The sequence below is a fragment of the Telmatherina bonti genome (genome assembly GCF_933228915.1).
Source record: "Telmatherina bonti genome assembly, chromosome: 22".
In the NCBI taxonomy this organism is placed as follows: Eukaryota; Metazoa; Chordata; class Actinopteri; order Atheriniformes; family Telmatherinidae; genus Telmatherina; species Telmatherina bonti.
The window spans coordinates 23,891,959-23,915,019 of NC_136631.1; the positions used below are offsets into that span (position 1 = coordinate 23,891,959).

At 42.3% G+C, this 23,061-nt stretch overlaps 1 protein-coding gene across 1 annotated transcript; it reads right to left on the reverse strand.

The window, feature by feature from the left end:
• Nucleotides 1–1,848: 1,848 nt before the first annotated feature.
• On the reverse strand, nt 1,849–22,146 carry ttbk2a (tau tubulin kinase 2a). The gene is made up of 16 exons (XM_079262269.1): nt 21,903–22,146; nt 16,792–16,952; nt 12,759–12,906; nt 11,594–11,667; nt 10,493–10,633; nt 10,113–10,217; nt 8,543–8,608; nt 8,327–8,419; nt 8,117–8,242; nt 7,258–7,415; nt 6,955–7,162; nt 6,586–6,809; nt 5,971–6,508; nt 4,863–5,201; nt 3,125–4,107; nt 1,849–3,023 (listed from the first exon to the last, which is right to left on the reverse strand). The coding sequence occupies exons 2-16, from the start codon at nt 16,858–16,860 to the stop codon at nt 2,573–2,575; spliced, it is 3,723 nt and encodes a 1,240-aa protein (XP_079118395.1). The 5' UTR covers nt 16,861–16,952; nt 21,903–22,146; the 3' UTR covers nt 1,849–2,572.
• Between the last annotated feature and the right edge of the window lie 915 nt (nt 22,147–23,061).

The following is a 23,061-nucleotide window of genomic DNA, read 5'->3' on the forward strand; positions in this document are numbered from 1 at the left end:
CAAAGGTTGGTTGATCGGCCGGCAATATAAAAACTGCTCAGCACACACTTCTAACACTATAAACCAACATACCTTGAATAACACACCCTGAAATTGGCCAATTTTTCCACCAGTCAATCAATAAATGGCCCACACATTCACAGATTAGTACGCACAAAAGTCTGTCAGTGCTTATTTCAGTGGCGATATGTTGACCATGCTCGCAGGCATGGCAGCATGTGCCATTTTTCAGACAAGATATAAGAGATAGGAAGGCTTGTCTCGGACTAATAGTGGAATGATCTCCAACACAGACAAAGCTCAGTCATCCCTCGCTATGTGCAGAGGGGCAGAGAAGAGACATTAAGGCGGCTGACTGACTGAACACTGTCTGCCTTCAGGATGAGTCATCATAGCTGCTCTGTGAGCCTGCGTGAGTCTGGCAAAACAGCACATTTCATACCTACAAAGCAGCGTGCCTGCTTGATCTCTTTGCACGCCCACGTTTATCACCTGCTGGCTCGAACCACATCTGCAAAATCCAACAAAAACATTTTGGCAATGTGATTATTTCCCCTTGTCTTTAAGTGCAGCAGCATCTTTGAGAGACTCTCAGTCTTTCAGTAGTTTTCCCAAAATGCAAAACCTTAAAAACACTGCAGGCTTTTCTGTTTTTATTCTTCTGACAAGATGCACATAACAACCAACATAGACTATCTATTATATCCCAGCAACACAATCATCCAAGTCAGTGCAGGAAGTGCAGAAAACTAACATCACATGGGAAGATACAAAATAATATTGAAAGAATTGAAATTTTCTCATCCAGTATGTGACGACGTTGCCATTGGCTTATAAATGCTATGCGATGCAAAGTGGTATGCAGCTTTTTACTCAGCAGTTGGTTCAGATAGTTATTTTTCCTCCCTGTCTATTCTGTTGAGCATGCAAGCTGGAGTTAGTTTACAGTATCGTACAAGCAGAGGAGTGGGAGGAGGTTGTGGAGGAAAACCTCAGTGAGGAATCTCAAAGTGAAACAATACTCGGATGTTCTCGGCGCAGGAGAAACAAAACACATGGACGCATAAAACGTTGTTTTGCTGCGAGGATCTATGTACATACGGCCTCTGAAAAAAAATGCTTTTTGAGGTCTGAAAATTCACATTTGTTCAAAAGTTTCATCTCAATCACTGACCTGGTTTGTGTGCAGGACAGCTGAAACAGGAAATGTTCCCTTTTCACAATAGCTACTTTGTCCACAAGTAAACGGTTGCTCAAATTGCGTTTGAATTATAAAAATGCTTGTTTTGCTACCTTTTCTACAGAAATTAATATCAATGAAAAGGGTTGTCTTAGAACTGCTGGCAGAAGTCTGGTTTTGGCTATTACATATATATATATATATATATATATATATATATATACTTTTTTCTAATAACAAACACATCAGAGTGAATTCTCAAGCTGCCCAAAGTGCCAAGGCACACGCTGAGACAAACATCTGTGTCCGTAAATTACTCATCTGTAATGCACATCATGTTTTTTTAGGCTTACTACTGCTACTCAAACAGCCGCAGCTGGAAAAAATACAAAACAAAATCTAAAAGCATGCCGGTCCAAACCTGCATCGCTTCATCCAGATTCCCTCTAAGCATCACAGTAGGCACAAGAAGGTGTGTGTCCTAACGCACTTGACACGATTGATTGTAACAAGGGTCACTTTGAGTAATCCTTTCGATTAAACGCCGACAGAAGGGATGCGAAACCACTCAACCACGGTCACACATAAGGGGCGGGAGTTGGACGCGCTGCTAAGCGTAGAAAATAAACAGCTCAATTAAAAACAACTGTACATAAAGTGTAGTTTAATTTAGCATAAAGTAGCTGCTATACCCTGCCTGCAACCTCCATAAGAAGAGGAGTCTAGATAAAACTGGCTACACTGAAATTTCATCAGTTTGATTCAAGTGCTGGAGATAAATGAGCTCATATAAACTGGGAGTGGAGGATGGATTAATGCTGAATGTGCTCAGTGGCTCAGCTAGCTGTTGATGAAAATCAGTTTTTCTTTAGTGTTTAATGTGATAAACATGAAGCCATGACCCTGACACGGCCTCAATGCTTGTCTTTAATGTTTCATAGAAGAATCTTCTGTAAAAGAGCTTCTTTACCCACGAGATGGATGTTCTCTGTGAGTCTATGAAGAACATATATAACGCTGTCTTGGGCTGTTTAATAAAGGGGTAGTGAAACATGTTATGGACTAATAGGAAATTGAGGAACCTGCATTTATGTAATTCAGGATATTTCATCTTCTAATAGTGTTTTTTTCCTTTCTTAAACAACCTTTGTGCAAAAAAAATCTATATATAACTTGAATACTGCTTGAAAGCTGGGCACATACATGATGCAAACACGTAGTGAGGAGAACATGGGGAAGTTGCGTAACTTTTCGAACTAACAGCATAACAAGGGAAACAAGTTGTGATTCTGATTAAACAGGAAGACTCAGGCTTTTATCCTGACTGACGTCTATCCTATCCTTACAGGAGTCTTCCTGTCCTCTGCTATGGCAACGCAGCCTGGAGAGCGACTATCTGCTCAGCTTGCTTGAGCACTTCCCCTCTCGGCTGCAGCCTTTTCCTCTGGACAGGTGGAACGGGCCTGTGCGTGCTTGGCGGCTGCAGCAAGTCTCCTGATGATGGAGGTAGAAGCGGCGGGGAGGCGGCGAACCAGAGAAGCTGGGAGGCGAGCGGCTACGGCCCAAGCAGCCCCCTCCACCGCCACTGCCGCGGTGCTCGTGGCGGGAGGGCGAGGAGCTGACGGAGCGCTGCAAGGAGGAAGAGCTGCGCGGCGAGGCGCTAGAGCTGCGGTGGTGGTGCGGGGAACTCGTCAGGCTGCAGATGCCCATCCTGGAGCCGGCGTGCTGACTGGAGGAGCGGTGATGCAGCGGGGAGCCGCGAGAGCCGTGCATCAGCTGAGCAAGGCATGACAGAAGGTCAGAGTCACTGGTGCTGCCAGCACGGATGCGGTAACGTCTGAGCCTGTGTGGATGTAAAATGGAAGATGTGGTGTGAAAAAGAACAGCGGGTAAAAAGAAAATCCCAAACGGTATCTTTATGCACGAGCTGCAAATCCACGTTACCTGCCCTCCACTGTTTGGCGACAAGGTGGCTTTCCGGGAGGTGGGCGCGGCAGGAACTGGGCAGCCAGCTGCTCTGCGGAGGAAGCTGCATGGACAGGACGAGGGATCCTGCTTTTGCGGGACAAAGGGCTGGAGGAGGAGGAGAGAGATGGAGCGTCGTCTCCCTGGCGATCAGACCGAGAGCCCATGAGAGAGTCCTCGTCTTGAGAGCGGTCGGAAGTGGAGGACAGAGGATCCCTAGCAAGGGAGGCCACCACTGGGCCACGCCTGTCAGAGAGGGATGGAGAGGCAGTGGGAGAGGGGACCTGGCCGTGATGGTTGGCTTTTTTCTGCAGGAGTTTCTCTTTAGCAGAGCCTGGTGGTGGGAGCTCCAACAGGCTGGAGGGTTCAAGCACAGGGATACGACTCTGCCTGCGGCTGAGGTCCTTACGAGGGGCAGCGGGAGAGGAGGAGGAGGAGGTCGGACCTTTGGTTTGTTCTGGTGCCTGGCTCCCTTCTCCACCCTCGTCCTCCTTTGTCTCCACAGTGCAGGGAGTGGAGCCAGAGTTACTGTCAGGGTCCTTTAGTTTGGGGAAAGCTCCATTACTTAGATCCCTTTGGTTATTAACAGGCAGGGAGAGTCGACCGTTAGCAAACACAGGGCTGCGGGGGGAGCGAGGAGAGCAAGGGGAGCGTGGAGAGGATGGTGACCGTGGAGGAGGCGAGTGTGGTGAACGGGGGGAGCGAGGTGAGGACACACGACTTGGCACGGGGCTTTGAGCTTTGGTGTGGCTTTCTCCATTGACCAGTGTTTCACCCAGGGGGTCGGTCGGTGTCCCTGGATGGGTGGGCACATGGTCCTGGGGGGAGCTGATGTCCACTGTGTGCTCCTGGATCTGCTGAGCCTCAGCTTCAGCTTCACCACGCTTCTCCAGCAGGAGACACTGTGGAGCGCTGTCTGATCCTGACTGAGAGGACAGCCCAGAGGGACGCTGAGCTGTCAGCTGGAGAGGTGGGAAAGGCAAATGAAAAGAAAGATAAAGAGACAGCAGCATTAGTTTAAAAAATATGCATATAAATACAGAAAAAATTAGAATTATTAAAGGTCTGTTGCTGACGGACCACAACATGTCGAGTTGTGCTGTAGATCTGCAGCAAGAGCCAGATGCAGATGTGTGAACAGAGAGGAATTTCATAATATGGAGTAATAAATGGTGATTAGGTTAGCAACAGCATGCAATACCATAGCTACCATTATCAGACCGAAACACACAAGTGCTATGGCAGTGTCAGTCAAGCTGTGAGTACTAAACCGGCAAGAAGGACAGGAAACGTTCACGCAACTTGGCAGGGGGCTTCAGCGAAGAGAGGGTGAGGAACAAATACAGGGAGAGAGAGAGGAAGAGGAAGATAGAGAGGACAAAGACGATCTGAAACAAAAGAGACCATGCAACCTGTAGTCATGACTCGACATTCCAAACATACATGCCACAATCAGACAAACACACACCCCTCTATTCACATGACAAGAACACATGTCCAGACACAAGGACACATCTGATCCATGCTCTGTCTGGCCTGCACAATGCCCCCTCATGGTGTCTGGAGAGAGCTGTCTAACAGCAACACAAGAAGCAAGCCAAAAAAAACCAGCAACTTAAGTAAGAAGGAAGAACAAAAATAGGCAATGTGTTCCTACTGATGAGGAGGGAAGATGAATGGAGCGTTTGAAGTTAAGGGACAGGGATGGTTCCATCACCTGCTGAAGCTGGGCACGGGTGATGCGTATGACTGAGGGGAACTTGGTGTTGGCAGCACCAGCAGGGATGGCCGGCAGTTTCCTGCGACTGGGCGATCGAGCGCCTGGGACAGGATTTGGTGGTAGAGGGAGGGAAGCGTGGCAGGAGGAGGAAGAGGACGGGCGCTCTTGCTGCTGCTGGTCGGCGGACTGGCTGCGCCTCATGCCGGGCGGCTGGCGCTGGTGCAGTGGGTCCGACAAGGTGGTCAGGAGGGTGTGAGGGCTGGGAGAGCGCAGTGGGATGGGGCTGGATGTCCGGACTACGACCTCCTCGGGCAGGGACGGAGGAGAGGTGGGGAGCTAAGAGAAGGAGGGGGAGGAAAGAAGTGGGAGGTGGAGAGAGGAGGGGTTGTAAGATTGGTGAGGGGGTGAGAAGATGGAGGTGGAGGTACTGTGAGGTATAAAAAGATGGATTACACCGGTGGGGAGCGCAACGTATGGCTGCTTTCGAAGTGGCAAAACGGTGAAAAAATAAAGATGGTGGGATATTTTTGGGAAAGCAGCGTCTTTTTTTCAAGCTGAATGCAGTCGTTCTGGTTATAGACGAGAGCGAAGGGGGGAAAAAAAAATCAGTGCTTTAGCAATCAAAGCTGGTCTCTACGGTCAGCAGAAACGATTCGGTGGGCCATTGGGACGATATGAATCGCAAAGAAGCAAAAATATACAAGCCAAGCAAACCAAAAAAAGCACTTTAAATCAACTTGTTAAGCAAATAAGAAAAAAACCCAAACAGAAATGTCTGCAAATAAGATAGTTATGATTGGTTTAAAATGATTAAGAAGCCATAAGCTCTCCTTCACCATGCTGTGATCTGACAAAAAAGCTCTGAAGTTGGATTCTAACAAATACACACAAGTGGAAAAAAGCAAGCAAACATAAAGCACTAACATTAACCTTCATACCACAGCAAGATGCAGCTGGTGGATCTCTGGTTGTCGTATGATATAAGCATTGACGTTCTATACCTAGAACTCTGACTCTGTGCAGCTTTTTAACTTTGTAAAATGCTGACTACGGTCAGTATAATGTTTGCCATGTTGTGAGACAGCCTTCACATGAAAGGGCTTACCTGGGTGAGGACTCCCTCAGCCAGAGCTTCGGCCGGGCTGGTTGGAGTGATCGGGGGCAGAGCCCCTACAGGGCCCACGCTCAGCTCCAACTTGTCAATTTTTACACTTCCCTTGGAGGAAGCCATGCTCTCTTGCTTAGCTTTGCCAGAGCTTGGGCTTGGACTTCCCTTTTCCCATTCAGGAAACTGTTCCTCTGGCTGGAGCACTTCCGGCTCCTCATCCTCTTCTGAAGGGCTGCTTGTAGCCTTGGCTCCTGGGGAGCCACTTGGTCGCTCCACTATTACCCACTCCTTTGAGTCAACGTCCTGCCTCCCAGAGCTCAAATTCAGGGCAACGAAGCCCCCACTGCTGGCTGCCCCCTCTCCCTGCTCCAAAGATCCAGGTGAAGCTGGTTTTGGAGAACCACCTCCAGATAGGAACTCCTCATCGTAGTGCCAGACCCTATCAGGACGCTCCCCTGCAGTTTGACCCTGAGTGACTGGGATGACAGCAGCATCGTTCTCCTGGTACTGGGTGCCAAGCTGTTGCTTCGATGAACTGAAAAAGACGGGTGCGTATTATGATCAACTTTCCAGTTAGGACCAAGACTTTCATGCAGTTTTGAACGGACTTACCAGGCATCCAGGAAACGCTCGGGACTGGGTTTAGAGTCCAGGCCGAGCCTCCTCTCCAGCTCAAAGCTGTGGATGTTGCGGAGCTTCCTCAGAAGAGGGCCGTCACGATCTGAAGCGACCACCTCAGAGTGCAGCTTGACCGGAGAGCCCAGACTCGGTCCTGTGTAAGGGCTCTGGTGTCCTGGGTTGCCATGGTTGTTGCTATGTTCCTCCTCTGTTGCTGCCTGTGGGACCAATGATTCTTTTTTATTTTTATTGTAATTTACTGACTAAACTAATCTGGATTTTTACTCAGTTCCTCTTCATAGCAGCAGAAGTGATAAAACTCTCATGTGATTATAATTTTTTACATTCCTTTGCAAAATCTACCTTCAATATTGCCATCCTAATGCGGTTCCGGTTGCGATCCAGCTCCTCCCAGACGTCTGCCTCCTGGTTGCGATGCGGATGGAGCGGTGAGACTGGCATTCGATCGGGTGCAGGATTGTTCTCCACGTCGCTGAGCTGCTCGTCCTGCAGAACTTCGTCTGTGTTTTCCCTCAGCAGGTCGCCAGGGATCAGAGAAGCGTTCGCCATCCTGCAGCAAAAAGATGGTGCACGTGCTGGGTTTGTGTTTAAACCTGTAAGAAAAGGGAGCTGGCGCACAGCAGCAGCTGGAGATGCAGGACATACCCCATGTGTGCAGGAGTGAGGCGGGTGTGATGCTGCGGCGTTGTAGTGCTTGCAATGATTGTTAGACTGCCATCTGTGGTGGTCCGTTCCCAGTCGTAGGGGTCATTTTCCACAACGTTGTAGGTTTTCATGCTGTTGTCAAACACTGACATCAGCAGCTGTGAATCAAAACAGGCTTAATTAACCTTTAAAAAAAAAAAAAAAACAGGACAATTTTCAAAAAACAACAGAAAATAAGGTGCAAAATGTAGACGTCTACACGCATCACTGTGTATTCTATTCTATTCTATTTTACAGTCATTTAGCAGACGCTTTTATCCAAAGCGACTTATATATGAGTGAGAACACAAGCACGAAATCAAACAGTAGAGGACATCGTAGGAAGGTGCTAGTGGACTGATCTTCCTTGAAGTGCTACAGCCTTTTTTTTTTGTTGTTGTTGTTGTTGTTTACTCCCTTCTCACCCCACAATATCACCCATCTAATAATACAAAGAATTAATACCATAAAGTTTGTTGCAAAGAACTGGGCTAAGTTCTCCAACTTTCCACTAAATATAGCTATATTAAGTGTGGAAGTGCTCCTTGAAGAGCTGAGTCTTCAGCTTGCTCCTAAAAGTAGACATGGACTCTGCAGAGCGGACAGAGTTTGGGAGATCACTCCACCATCGTGGCACAACAGAGGAAAAGAGTCTGGCGAGTGATTTAGTCCCACGTATTGGTGGTAACACGAGGCGTCTTTCACTGGTGGAATGTAGCTGTCGAGAGGTAGAAGTAGTAGTAGAAGTAGGTTTAACAATGCAGCTTCAGTCAGCACCTGTTAATAAAATATAACCCAGTTTTTCTCAAGTCGGTGTCACCTGGTAGTCGGGCTTAGTGAAGTAATCCAGGTTGGAAATGTGTTCCAAGAACACAGCGAACTCTGCTGGCAGATGTTTGAGCATCACACGATGGTCGTATGTCTCTTTTAGCTTCCCCACATGTTCCTAAGATTAAGCAAATACAAATGTTTTGTATCTCACTTGTAAAGCTACCTAAATAAGACTTGTTTGGTTTCTGATTGAGCTTACTTTGTCTTTAATCTTCCTCCACGGTAGTTGACCGACCAGAAACTCCACCAGCATGTAGAAAAGAGACCACAGGTCATCGTGACGCCCCATCTCCTGCAGAATTACACAACAGATAAGGATGATAAATAAAACAATAAAAAAAACTAGGACAAACGTGGATAGACATATTTATATGAGATAGTATCACAGATTATAGAAAGTTGGACAGATACTGACCTTGTTCTTGTGTGCATTAACAGATGCGTATCGGACTGTTCCCCTGAACCCTGCAACTGGACGGGGCTGATAAATACACACAAAAACGACCATTTAATACAAAAATAAGACTAAATCAGTTCGCGCTAGTTCCAAATTAGATTAGCAGATATTCTGCTACAATAAAAAAAAAAACATTTCAGGAAACTAAGCTTTTAACTATCTGTTTTTTTATCACTTTGGAGAAGTGCAACAAAGTTGTCAGTGCAAACCTGTCAACAGTTTTTCTGCTCTATAACCAACATAAGTAAGGTAACATTAGCTTTCATTTTAGGCCAGAAAACCAAACAAATGCAAATTTTACTATTACAAATTAGATCACAGAAAGACTGGAACCCCTGTAATGGTAAATAAAGATGTCCGATATGAAAGGAATAGTAATATTATCAGACATATGCCAATATCAACATTACAATGCAATATTGGACATGATTGGTATCGATTTTTACCTTTTTAATGACATAACATTTACACAACATGCACATATTATACATCAAACTCTTCAGCTATGTCTCCTCAAAATTTTATTTTGTCAAAATAACAAAATATAAGACATAGAATGTATAGTTCTTAGGGATCGGGAAAATCGAATAGAAAATTGAATATTAGTATTTTTTGCATGACAATTTTAAAATCTTTTTTTTTTTTTTTTTTTTTTTTTTTTTTACAAAAAGCGATTTTTATTTCAAATAAATAAAAATAATCCATTATAAAATTTTTGTCATTTTCATTGATCTTTTTACTTGTCTTCTTGGGTATCATAGCAGCAGAATGATTGTTTGGCTACTGTGTAGTTTTTTCCAAACTGAAATCAAGAAAAATGACTAGCAAAAAACGTTTTGTACATTTTCTTTTGTTTTTAATCTACAAATATCAGCAATATGGAAGAATTGTGAGAATCGCAATTTAAATCAAATCGGCAGCCAAAAAATTGGAATCGAATTGGGACAAAAGCATTTTGTCACAGCCCTCATTGTTTTCCAAATATTTTTCTTTGTTTGACACCACTCTCTCCAAAATGATCAGTAATGGCTAATATCGGTGTCAGAAATTAAGAGTTGGACAAAATTGGTATATCAGATAACTGTAAAAATGTCAATATAAAAACATCTCTAATGGTAAATAAATGTTGCTTACAACTGATTAAAGAAATCTTAAATGTACAAAGTTTAAATAAAAATATCTTGTGGAACATTTTAGAAAACAGCATTTGACCCCTTTTAGCTTGTTTTGGCCTCCTCTTCAGAGCCATAACCAGCTAAATAGATCCAGATTAATTGCTTTGGAAAGGCTCCATTACGTTCACCTGACAGGTGCTAACTTTATCCGTTGTTTAGCACTGAGTTGGAGGAGGATGGGGGGATTTATTAGCGCTTTTAGGACTCCAAAAAAAAGGAAATGAGGTAAAACAGTCAAGATGTGACTGCAGCTGTGTAGACGTAACACTAGCCGTGTTACGTCTTACACACAAAGAAATTTGATCTCCAGCTTCAAGCTCAGTTTATTCAAAGTAACGGAGAAGATCACTTACAGGTCGGACCTCCTGGCAAGAGTTGGTGAACTGGCGAGCTAGACCGAAGTCCAGCATGTAGCAGGTCCTACAGGTACTGGGGAAGCGGCCCATGGCAAAATTGGACTGAAGGAACAACAAGAAGGGAGCAAGGAGGGAAAGGAAAGGAGAATTAATTGAGGAATGTAAATTAAATTAAATATATTTTTTATTTCTAATGATACATCTCTCAAGAGATAAGTTTGTTCTGAAGGTGTAAGATTTAATACAGCAACTTGGGGAGTTTCCTGTCAGTCAGCAGCTGATTAAGCAAAATATCAAATCAGTGACAACACCAGCAGTAGATAACCTACAGATAGTGTGTATAAGGCACACAGTGCACCTAGTTCTCTATGACCCACCGGTTTGATGTCACGATGCAAGAAACCAACAGAGTGGATGCTCTCTATGGCTTCCAGGATCTGGCGCCCCAGGCGTAAGGTGGTGCTGATGCTGAATGTTCCCCGTGACATGCTTCTCCTCAAGTCTGCCAAATTTCGACCCTGAAAAAAAATCAGGATTTGTTAGTCTGAAAGTAAGAGAGATGTTTGGAAATGGTCCTCTTCTTAACAGCTGACATGTTGGGTAGCAGTGACAGTCAGATATGCTGAGTGGACACAAAACAAACCACAGAGCAGCTATTTTTAAACCCATGGTGAGGCTGGGAGGTGGTCCAGTACAGAAAAATGCATAGGTAGTTGCTGCTTAAGTATCATAACATTCAGACAACACATGCATGAATTTGTGATTGTAACAAGGGCAACAGCCTCATCTGATGGATGCAATAACTAAAACTCAACTCAGGTCTATAGTTTACAGCAGGGGTCTCCACCTCCAGTCCTCGTGAGCTACCTGACCCAAATCAATGCCTCCTTAACTGGCAGGTGCAGATGATGCCAACAAGTTGTTGGAGAACCTTTTCATTTGAATCAAGTGTGCTGTAGCAGAGAATCACCAAAACCTGCAGGATGGTAGCTCACGAGGACCGGAGGTGGAGACCCCTGGTTTACAGCATCTAACACAATACCCACCAAGGAAAACATTTCAAGACAAGTTGTTTTGCTATAAATATTTTTACTGCTTGACACTTTAAAGCCTCTTTTATATATGTTGGTGCATAAATTAATAACAAATTGCAGTATTTCTAGACTATTCTGAAATATGTATTTGGCCTTGTTTATTGAAACTATCTATCGTAACAATACACGGAGGGTGACGTGCATGATGTGTCTCAGACGTCAACACAAAGTCAAGCCAAGATCAGAACAGGGAGTCGTGATGGTCAGATAGGACTGCATTAAATTGAGATAGCCACGAGAGACCATGACAGCACGATTGGGAATATTAAAACACACACGAATGGGCAGAATGAGTCATGAACATCCATCACGGAGCTTCTATCTGACGTCAGCTCCGAACATTCGTCACATCATTGGTTGATGCCTGACTGGTGGCTCAGTTACCTGAAGCTCCATCACCACATAGTTGAAGCGGTCGTTGCGGCCACATCCCACAAAGCGACACACGTGGTCTTTACCTGAGAGAAGAAGAAGAAGAATACCTTCAGCTCATCTGAAATGAGCAGCATCATCCGACATCATGAGTCATGATGATGTGTTTCCACCCTTTCATTTTCTCTTCAGTCGCTACAGCTCTCTGCCCTCCAATCGCCAGCTTCCTTTGTTATGTCTATGCAGCTGATTTATAAGCAACAGCCCTCTACATATGTGTGTGATGTGCATGTGCGTGTGAGAGCATGCATGCTCTGGTTTCAGAGGACACTGGCGCGCTGGCTGGTTGGCTGCAGCCACACCCTGAAAACCTCCATCACAAACAGGAACATGACGTCCATGTTAAAAACTCTACTTTGTTGTTGTCACCTGATTCTTATTTAAGGCCACAATAAATCTTCGTAATGCACCGTTAGAATATACAAGGAGAACAAAATGACCCATTTGTCTTCTCGCGAGACAGTGGGTCGATGTTTACTCCTGACAGCTGGGTGGGTCTGCAGTATAAGGGGGCTGGAGCTCACTTGGTGTCAAGTTACATGCAGGCTCCCTCGGGAATCAACAGAACCGTGATGCTTCAGGCCAAGGCCATTAGAAAGCAAACATGATCCCAGACCATTGATTTACTTCTCAGAGGGGCAAAAGAAAAAGGGTATGGTGGTTAGAAGACAGGAAGAAACATGAGGAGGGGAAAGACTATACAACTCTAGGACAGAGTTTTTGTGTGTTGATCTTGACGTTGAGCGCACAAACATACTCTTCCCTTCATATGAGCATTCTGCTACCTATGACTGAACAGACAGATCAGCAGTGTGCATGTGGGTGCAGATTAAAAAGCATATTATACTGAATACATGACCATATTAGGTTTTCAGATGAGTTAGATGATCTTTGTTCATTCTGTCCCTGACGTGGATGCACACACAGGCTGTCCCTGCAGCTTTCACCAGTCTGACATTTCCTGTTTTGCTGAAGGAATTCATAACAGGAGTGTTTTACTTCTCCTTAGCATTTGTCCTGTTTTAATGATAAACATGTTTGGAGCCACTCAATAGGGTCACTGTGTCAGAGAAATCATCGATCAGTTCCAGTAACCATTGAATCCATTTCAACTCACCCTGGAGCTTCTTCAGGACGGCGACCTCCATTTTCAGCACCTGTTTGGGCTGCTGGGCAGACTCCACCTTCAGAGCCACGCTGACCCGGGTCAGGAGATCCAGTGCCTCGTAGATCTCCCCAAATCCACCACCCCCAATCTTCTTCACCTGGATGATAAGACACCGTAAGAACTTCAAGTGTAAAAACAGAACCCAAAATCTGTCCCTTCCTGTCCTGTTGATAAAACTTCAGCAGGAAAGCAATGCCATGGTACACTCCATTTTTAAAAGCATATTAGATATTTAAAAAAAAAAAAAAAAAATCAGGTGGGAAATTAAATGAAAAATTTGTTGAAAATTATTTTGAATTTAAGGCTGTAGCTATAAATATACACTTTCTTAGGCAGACCTGCTCAGTTGCTTGTTAACACAAATATCAAATCAGCCAATCACATGGCTGCTCCTCTGTTCATTTAGGCATGGAAACAGGGTCAAGATGACTCGCTCAAGTTCAAAACTGGATTTTTATTTGCATGTGTGTGTGTGTGTGTGTGTGTGTGTGTGTGTGTGTGTGTGTGTGTGTGTGTGTGTGTGAGAGTGTTTGTGTGAGTGCAGATATGAGAAAAACTATCATTAGGTGACCATAGTGCAGCATCTTCTGGTGGCTACTTCCTGCAGGATAATGCACCATGTCACATAGCCTAAATTATCTCCAACTGCTTTCTTGAACATGACAAAGAGTTCACTACCAGTGATGTTATAAATCATGCTTCTAAGACCAGCAAAGAGAGAGATAATCTCTTTATAAAGGATTAATATAATAGAAAGAAGTCAAATCAGACTGTTAAAAGTTTTTAGAGTAAAACAAAGCAGATTTTGCCGTATCGGAATCCATCCCATGTTTGCTTTGACTTCAGTGGTGGTTCCACTAAACAACAGACTGACCATCCGCGAGAGTCGCTATAAAGATACGGTGTTGTACAAACTTTCACGTCTCATCCACTGAGCACAACACTTCACAAAGCTTTTACGTCACACCAAGCCACTTTTTGTTTATCTTTGAGCGACTTCCAAAACAAATAGATGTCTGCATGTTTGTTCCCAGCAGGCCTTATAAGGAGGCATATCCAGCTTGGCAAGAAGGGAAGGCTGGAGAAATGAAAGGAACAATAGGTTGCATACTGCTGTGAGACACAGCCTTGGTTAATTCAGACAGTACGTAAGAAACACAAGGTCAGCTAGAGCTATAGCTCTTGATATTGTGACTATCAGAGGGGGAAACATCATCTAGAAACTGCCCCTACATGCTTATTTTCCTTGAAAAATATGGACAAAACTACTGCACAGACTTTGTTATTAAACTATGTACTTGACACTGTGAACACTGTTAAAGCTGACTTTCTAAGGGGATAATGCAAGAATTAAATTAAGACTTTGTTGGAGCAGAGTGGCCATCCAGGACTTAATAAGTGTGCATATTTATAATCCCGTGTTTTAATGTGACAACAGTCTTCATGCAGATGAGTGTGTTGGTGTTCGCTTATATTTATGCATACATAGAAAAAAGAAGGTTGCTTTTGCTGGTGATTAAAAACATTTAATAAGGGTATGACAAGACTGAACGGTTTCAAACCTTAGCAAACATGAGTGTGTGTCACTGTGTTCACATTAGCAGCCTTCTTGTTTTATTCTGATTTAATAAATCAGTTTTTAAGGTTCACAGTCACGACATGTGTCCTGCATTTGTATTTTAAATAAATCCAATCCGCCACTGAAACGACATGCATGTGCAGAAGATTCTTATTTGATGTGTTATTATATAACACATATATAATTGTTTGTTTGTTTGTTTGTTTATTCATTTGTTTCAAACCAAATTCACAATTTGCAAAAACAATTTTACAAAAACAATTTTACAAAATTTTTTTTTTACAATTTTGGTTTGAAAAGGGGGATGGGAGAAGCAATGCTTATTTTAGTCCACCCCCTTCACACACCACGCAGCATAACACAAAACAAAATTACAAAATTTACACAATAATCAACACAGACAAGACAAGACAAGACAATGACAAAGACAGGCCCAACGCACTCCCGACCGCCCCCCGCTCTTCCCGATCACATGACTTCAATACATTTTAACATAATTATATGTTAGATTAGAGTATCAACAGATTATATAATATTTGTGAGAGAACTTGGGTGATTAGATAGAGATGCATGAAAAAAAAAAATCTGAAATGGAAGCTATTACAGCAAATATCTGGAGAGCATTTAGCTGTAGAGGATTGGAAATATTTATCCCGGAAAAGATAGAGAAAAAAAGACAGATGTTTACTATTTTAGCTGCTTTTTTGTTGTAGCGCTGCAGGTTAAGATGCCCTGTATCCTCATTCTCAGTCATTTTGCATAAATATTGCATACTTGACCTCAGTTCAGGGTCCCTACATAAATTATACACCACTGCAAAAGCCATGATTATTGAGTCCTGAATGGCAAAAGGCTACAATCATAACTGTAGCTTTATACACTTATTTTCAGACCAGCCACAAATGCAATTGATCTTTGATGCCATACTGTACCCCAGTAGTGCAACATTATTGCTCCAGTTCCACCAGCAAGGGTCCAGTAAAAGTAGTTCAGTAAAATAGTTGGTCCACATTAAGTCTTTTATCCATAAAAAATGGTTTTAGGAGAAACTTGCAGCATTTTAAGGAGTTTTCATTAGATTTAAATATCAGAACTAGAAGATGGTAAAATATGAATAAAACTGATTGAAAATAAATCTTATTTCAGACATTTCAACCTGGTTTAACGCGTGTACTTGTCAGCAATGCAAACGTAAGTTTTCTAAAAGACACACACACAGTTTCAGGGAGTTAAAATGTGTGTGTGAAAAAAACTTAAAACTTAGACTCTGTTTAACACATTAGTATGTGAATAAAAGTTCAAAGCGCAAAGAAAAATGTAATGTGCAACATTACATTGATGGATTGATTCAATGGTCAACAAGGCAATAGTACTGATCCTAAAATGAAAAGATTGATCAGACACTGAAATGGAGGTGATTATCTTACATAAACCACTTTGTTCTCAATCAAATCAAACTGGCAGAATTTATTATACTGGAAAAGAAGTTTAATTGCTCTTTATTGAAATAATATAATACCACACATCATGATCCAACTTGTGATTTACACTTCTAATGTGGACAAAGCCTGTTCTGAGAAGCTTCAGCCACAAATCCTCAAAGAAATCCGTTATGAAGCAACTATTCCTTCCAAATCAGTATGTGCTCCTAACTGCTGGGATTGCTGCAAATACAGAAATATAGATATGATCTTATTTTATTAAAACCATCAAGGTCAGTATATGCAACCCTTGACATGCTTTCAGCATTTACAGCATTTTCTGAAACAGTTACGTCCTTTTCTCATTAAAACTGATTCATCTACCCTTCTACCCTGCTTTTTTTTTCTTGATTTAATTCCCCGATTCTTCGGCCCTCTCCACTCCCAGCACTGCCAGAGCTTTAATACCCCCTAAGCTCCCTGGTCTCCTTCACTGTCCTCCATGCTCAGGTGGGAGTTTTGTGTGCCGTAGGATTAGCGTTCTTATGTAACCCAGCTCCTTAGAAGACAGGAAGTGGTGCCAGGCTGCCAGTTAGGAATAAAAACCTCACATGGTGCCCATGCAGGCGCAGCAGAGAGAGAGAGAGAGAGAGAGAGAGAGAGAGAGAGAGAGAGAGAGAGAGAGAGAGAGAGAGAGATGAATCATTCGGGGAATACTGCTGCTGCTGCCTATAGCACACCGCACTGCCACAAATAGTTACACAGGCTATTTTTAAATCTTCCATACAGCAGCAGTACAACCTGGACAGAGAGACACGACCCCAAACCGTCAAAACCACAGGTAGGAAGACGCAATAGGCCATGCAGAGTCTTGTTTGTTGGACAAAGAGTTGTTTGTGGAACAGCTGGGTGAGCTGGGGACAGGCGGCGGCAGGGATGGATAAACACGTAGACTATTGTAGCTGAAAAACCCGCCACTTACCACTTTCCATCTTTCCTTGACCAGGGAGAGCACACTTAGGATGTCAGCTTGCTCTGCTCCCCCGCTCATCCCGTCGGTGGACCAGGGACGCTGTCCTCGCTGCTTCCCTTTGAACCAGTCGCCTCACACTGGGACGGGCATTTGGAACCTGACAGAGAACCCTGCAGGAGTCAAAGAGAGACACGACGCCGTTAGCAACACTTGAATCAGTTGATATCTGGTTATTTAGGCTAATCCAACCTTCAGCATCATGAGCTCATGTTGAATCCATGACAGTCCTGCAAAAACACAAGACGAAGCCGAGCCATCGCCTTATCATCGAGAGCTTACTGCTACTCGACCACAGCAGCAGCTGCCGCACCTGCTGCAAGCAGCTGTCTTTCTTGAAAAACTCAGCAGCAAAAGCCGCCCATCTTGTATTACAAAATCATTTCATCTTGGTATAGATTTTCTCCGGCTATTTATCTTCTCTGCATGAAAGCGCACGCTGTCAGATATAATGTTGCTGTTTAATCTGCACTACGGTGACTCAGTGGTCAGCACTGCTTTGGTCACATGGTGGAAAAACATTCATCGCTTTCATAAATCATCTTATCGGCTCATGCTTCCAGGTTGGAGGCCTTTTTAACAACACGAATGCAATTCCAAAAAAAAGTTGGGAGACTTTGAAATGTAAATGAAAGCAGAATGCAATGATTTGCAAATCTCATAAACTCATAGTAGAATATAAACAATATATCAGATGTTTAAATTAAGACATTTTACTATTTTATGGAAACTGTTAGCTAATACTGAATTGGATCACTGCAAAAACTCAGCCTTAAAAACAAGAAAATAAAAATACAAAAATTAGGTAAATGTTGCTTAAAATAAGATAAATTATCTGCAAACAGAACAAGAAAATTTGGCTTGTCAAGACTTCCCAAAACAAGTGAAAATACTATTAAAACCAGAAGAATTATCTGGCATAAAAACTAAGAATTATCTTACCTTCAAAAAAATAAGCAAATGTGTACTCAATTTAAGATTATTAGTCTTACTTAGATTTCAGTTTCTGTAGTGATGGCAGCAACACATTTTTTTAAAAAATATTTGGAACATGGACAGCAAAAGGCTAGGAAAACACTTGGAGCAAATAAAAAAAAGGAGCATTTCACAACTTATTATGTTAACTGGCAACAGGTTAGTAACCTGATTGGACATAAAATGAGCATTATGGGGAGGCAACAACCTCTCAGACGTAAAGCTGAGCAGAAGTTCATCAATGTGAGACAAACCGGATCTAAAAAATTTCAATTTCAGACATATTTTCATAACCAGGAATTAGGAGGAATCTCTGTGTGCATGGGACAAAGCTGAAGGTCAGAAATAGATGTTTGGGTTGTCAGATTACATTGTATTAAAAACTGACAAGATTAACTTCTGGAAATCATTGCAATCGCTCAGAAACGTTGTTCAGCATGCCACAAATTTAGTAAATCTCTATCATGCAAAGAAGAAGCCATATGTAACCACATGTTCCAGAAACGGTGACGTCTTCTCTGGCTTACTTAAAAAAAAAAAGTTCTGTGTTCAGATGGATCAAAATCTGAAGGTCGTTCGGAAACCATGAAGGCTGCTTCCGTCAGAGGAGGAGCCATCCAGCTTGTTATCAGCTGACTTTTTAAAAATCTGCATCTCTGAAGGCTCCGTGGAAAGTACAAAGCAGTTTTAAAGCAAAGTTTGCTCCCATTCAGACGCTTCTTTCAGGGAAAGCCTTGGAGATGTCAGCAGGATAACGCTAAACCACATCCTGCTCCTGCCTGCCTGCAGTTCACACCTTTCACCAACAGAAAACATCATGAAAAGAAGAATCGGCAACTCAGGGCAAGACTGTTGAGAAGCTAAAATCCTCCATCAGACCAGATTGTGAACACATTCCTCTCCTGAAACTCCAACAGCTGGTTTCCTCACATCCTAGACATTCAGAGACAGCTGCTAAAAGGAGAGGGGATCCGAGATTCCTACTTATTCTGATGATACGCCATCGTCAGTATTTCTTTAAACTCACTTTGAAAAGCTGACACAAGGAGAATGTGAAGGATTTTTACCCAATAAGATGATTTCATGTGTTGATAACTTAGCTTTGTTTTGGGAATAAAATGTTAAAGCTTTTCAACAATATGGATAAACGTAAATGTTAACATTATGCCAGAGGTTCAAGTTAAACATACAGATTTATGGATTGAACATATTATTTAATATCTAATAAAAAATAAAAAAAAGGTCAGAAACTATCTTATAAAATGTATGAAACAGGAGATAAATGATGAAGTCATACCCACTTAAGTGCAGGCTCCTGTCTTATAAAAAGCAATCTGTGCAACAAAGTTTAAAGGGAGTTTCCACAGTAAACATCCCACAGATGTTACATAACATCTGTGTTATAGGTGGTCATTCCTTTGGGGAGCGCAGGCTGGGCGCTTCCTGTCGTCTTCCTTTGAACACTAAGAGCAAACCCAACTTTGACTCATTTGCACACACACTACAGACAGCTAGTGATGCAACAAGCCTTAAAATCCCTTTTAAGTTACAGGGAAAAAATACCAAGGAGGAGGCAATATGTCCCATCATGCACTTGGCTGACGAGGGTAAAGTGAAGTTAAACGAGATAACGGGGATGAGATGAGCATAAAATGCGAGCCTGGGTTAAGGCTCAGTAGTTAAGTGGCCTTGGTGCAGCCGTACTGTCCAAACACACTAGATGAGTTGTAGCTCAGGGTATTAAATCTCTTTGCTTCACATAACGTCACTGTAATAAACTATAAATATATGCATTTAATATGTAGTAAACCCTTTAACTTTACGCCTTCATTTATGAATTACAGAATAAATACATGCTATATATATATATATATATGTGTATATATATATATATAGATAGATAGATATATATAGGCTACATTTACATTATAAACATTATCAACTTTTATTGTCACAACATAACTTTCTTTATAAATGAAGAATTACAAATATATACATAACAATAACGTACTGAAAATGATCAGCCTTTTTGTAAACAGAAGAGTACTATGAGATTAGAAACAAGCATAAAAAGATTTATTTTCTAATGTATAAAAGCTTGTTGATGCCAATTAGATGGAAAAAATGAGAATATTCCTGCAGGTCACTGTGATGACAAACTAGTATCTCACAATTACCTTTTTTTTTTACTCTTTATTTAGATTTTTATGACAACAACAGTAATTGGGTTGCATATACATATATATGCAACATATAAAAGCAGTAACATATATAATATGTAAGCAGCAGTAACTCCAGAAGCAAAATGAACCCTAACAACCTAAAAAAATCAATACAGGCTCTGATCTTAGCCCCCACTCTGTTTAATCATTATTACTTTTCCTCAAAAGAGGCAAATAAGCCGCTCTAAGAGATCATTTATAATTCATTATCTTGTCTGTTGTATTAAAGTTTCAAATGCCATATTTTGAACCTTTAACCATTTGACAGTTAAAGAGTTTGATATGATGCACACCGCACCTCATACAAAGATGCATGTACATGTTTAAAGATGCAACATTTTACATATCTATGTTGACTTTTTTCTTTTAAAATAATAGTCTCAAACAATCTTATAGTTGCTTATGGTTTAAGATTGCATAGCCACAATTTACAGCAAAATCGCTTTTAACCTTCAGGGATGAGCAACTTGCTGTAAACACTGTGATTAAATAACCATGTCAGCACTTCAAGATCACCTCATGGTCAGGGGGGTTTACTTTCAGGAATACGTAGTACGATGGGAAAAACATCTGGGGTGAGACGGTGAATGTGAATTTAAAAATGTACTTTTGAAATAAAATATTAAGAGCTTTCATCCCACAAGATTAAGCTGTGAGTGTGAGGTAGCAGAAGAGGTGCTGGGATGCATCCTGCAACTCACTGCTGCTGCAAATGTACAAACTTGCTCCCACCATTCTGCCTCACACTATGACTAAATTAACACCTCTCAGGGGTATGGGCCTGCTCTTCCTCTACCTCCTCCTCCTCCTCTTCTATCTAACTCCCCAACAATGATTAGAAAAGAAAAGAAAAACAAAGAGCAGACTTGGACTTAAAAAATTAAACCAATCTACAAAAGCCAGCTCCTGTTTTCATCATGAATTGCAGCCCCTGATCCCAGCATTTCCATGGCGATGCTGGTGCAGAGTCACTTTCATCTGCTGGCTGCAACCTGGCTTCACCTCCACCCCTTTCGGTTTGCTGGAAGCAGTAAGTTTTTGGTATTAAGCGTCATGAAAAGCTGCATGTATGTGCATGGACGCATGGCTCCACTAAGGATAAGTGGGCAAAACAAAAAAACAAAACTTTAAATGTTTGCTTTATTTTCTGTTTAATCCAAGAGTGTCCTAATTCAGCAGCCGGACAGAGAGAGCTGTCTGAGCTGCAGCTGGATGAAGGGTCTGGAATAAATCTGGAGAAGAGCCAGGACTTGCAGGCCCCTCCACATCGTGGCTGCAGGCAGTACACAACATGTATTAAAGAAGGGAGAAGAATCCGAGGAGGATGAGACATAGAAGTGTGCGTTTGTCCAGGAATCTGCATGCAGACATAGAATTAATGGTTTTTAACACCATTTTAAATTTGCATTTGATAGAAGCAAAAAAAAAAAAAAAAAAAAAAAAATTGAAAATGTGCAATTGTGAAAACACACCCACTGAGTCGTTTTCAGTGGGATGAGACCTATAACAAGGTGCTACCATGTCCCAACGCCTTTTTCCTCACAAGATGTCACGCTGCGCTGCAAAATTACACGACCTGCTATCCCCCCCACCCCCTTTGCTTTGCTGTGGAAAGCTGTTGCATAGCAAGCTGGTTGCCACAGCAGATTTACTCAAGCGCGTCCACGCACTTTGGCCATCCACAGGCCACGCAGTTTCATCCTGCCTGCCTGGCGCTGATGAGTTCAGGCTGTAAGCTCCGTCAGCAGAGAGGATAACAAGCTTGTGACATGCAGCCTGGGCCGAGAGAGGGCTGTTTACACTGGAAGAGAGGGGCAAAACCCACCCGCGGCACTGACACGGGCCTCCTGGATTCTGGGATCTTACCTCGGGTCTTCGTTGCCAATTCTTGATCCAAAGAAGAGCCGGGTGTGGTTACGAAAAATGCTCCAGATTTTCAGGCGGGGGGGGCATCGAGAGGAACGCCATTGCGAGCGAGCCGTCCATCGGAAGAGGCGGTGTGGGATGAAGAAGCGGAGGGGGAAAATGTCTGAGGAGGATCGTCCCTTTTCTCCTTATGCCTGTCACCTCAGCATCTCTGTCGCTCGCTGCGGATCCGTGACGTGACGACTCTGTGGCGATCGTCAGCTTTCCTGCGCGCGCGGTCCCGATTCTATCGCCCCTCGCAACAGCTCGGCCGCGCGCGGGGCAGCTCTTAAAAGCGCGCTGATGGGTCATCGTTTAACGCACGCGCAGTAAACGCTCATTCCTTATATATATATATATATATATATATATATATATATATATATATATATATATATATATATATATATATATATATATATATATATATATATATATATATATATATAAGGAATGAGCGTTTACTGCGTTTATATATATATATATATATATATATATATATATATATATATATATATATATATTTTTTTTTTTTTTTTTTGTAGACTAAATTTTGTATTTTAATTTATCACAGTTGCTGTGTTGTGATAAAACGGAAAGGGAACAGTCTAAAAAATAATTATTTTTGTACATTGTATTTTTTTTTTTTTTTTAATACAAAAATAAAAGCAAGTCACTCTACTAGTAGACTACTCGAGGATGCAACCTGGTTTGTTTGGAACGCGACCATAAGATAAAAGAAAGAAATGAAGGAAAATGAAAGACGCGCGTTCACTAAAACCACTAGGTGGCGCCAATACGCAAGAAACTGTTTCTGGCTGTAGTTTTAAAGCTACATATCACAGCTTCCCCCAGTGAGTTTGGTGCATTTCTCACAACATAACTACCATTTGCACAACGGTAAGCGTGTTTCTCAAAACAAAGTACAAACAGCAGAACATAGTGGATAACCTGCAAAAGCGTGTCACTCGATTAAGATGTAGTTCTTTCCTCAAAAGTCTGTATTTCTGTCAATGAAACTATAGGAACCATCAAAATGAAAAGTTCTGTCACCATTGAGTACAACGACCTCGAAAGGGTTGAGGGGAAGCTGGAGCCTAACCCAGCAGTCTTTGGGCAA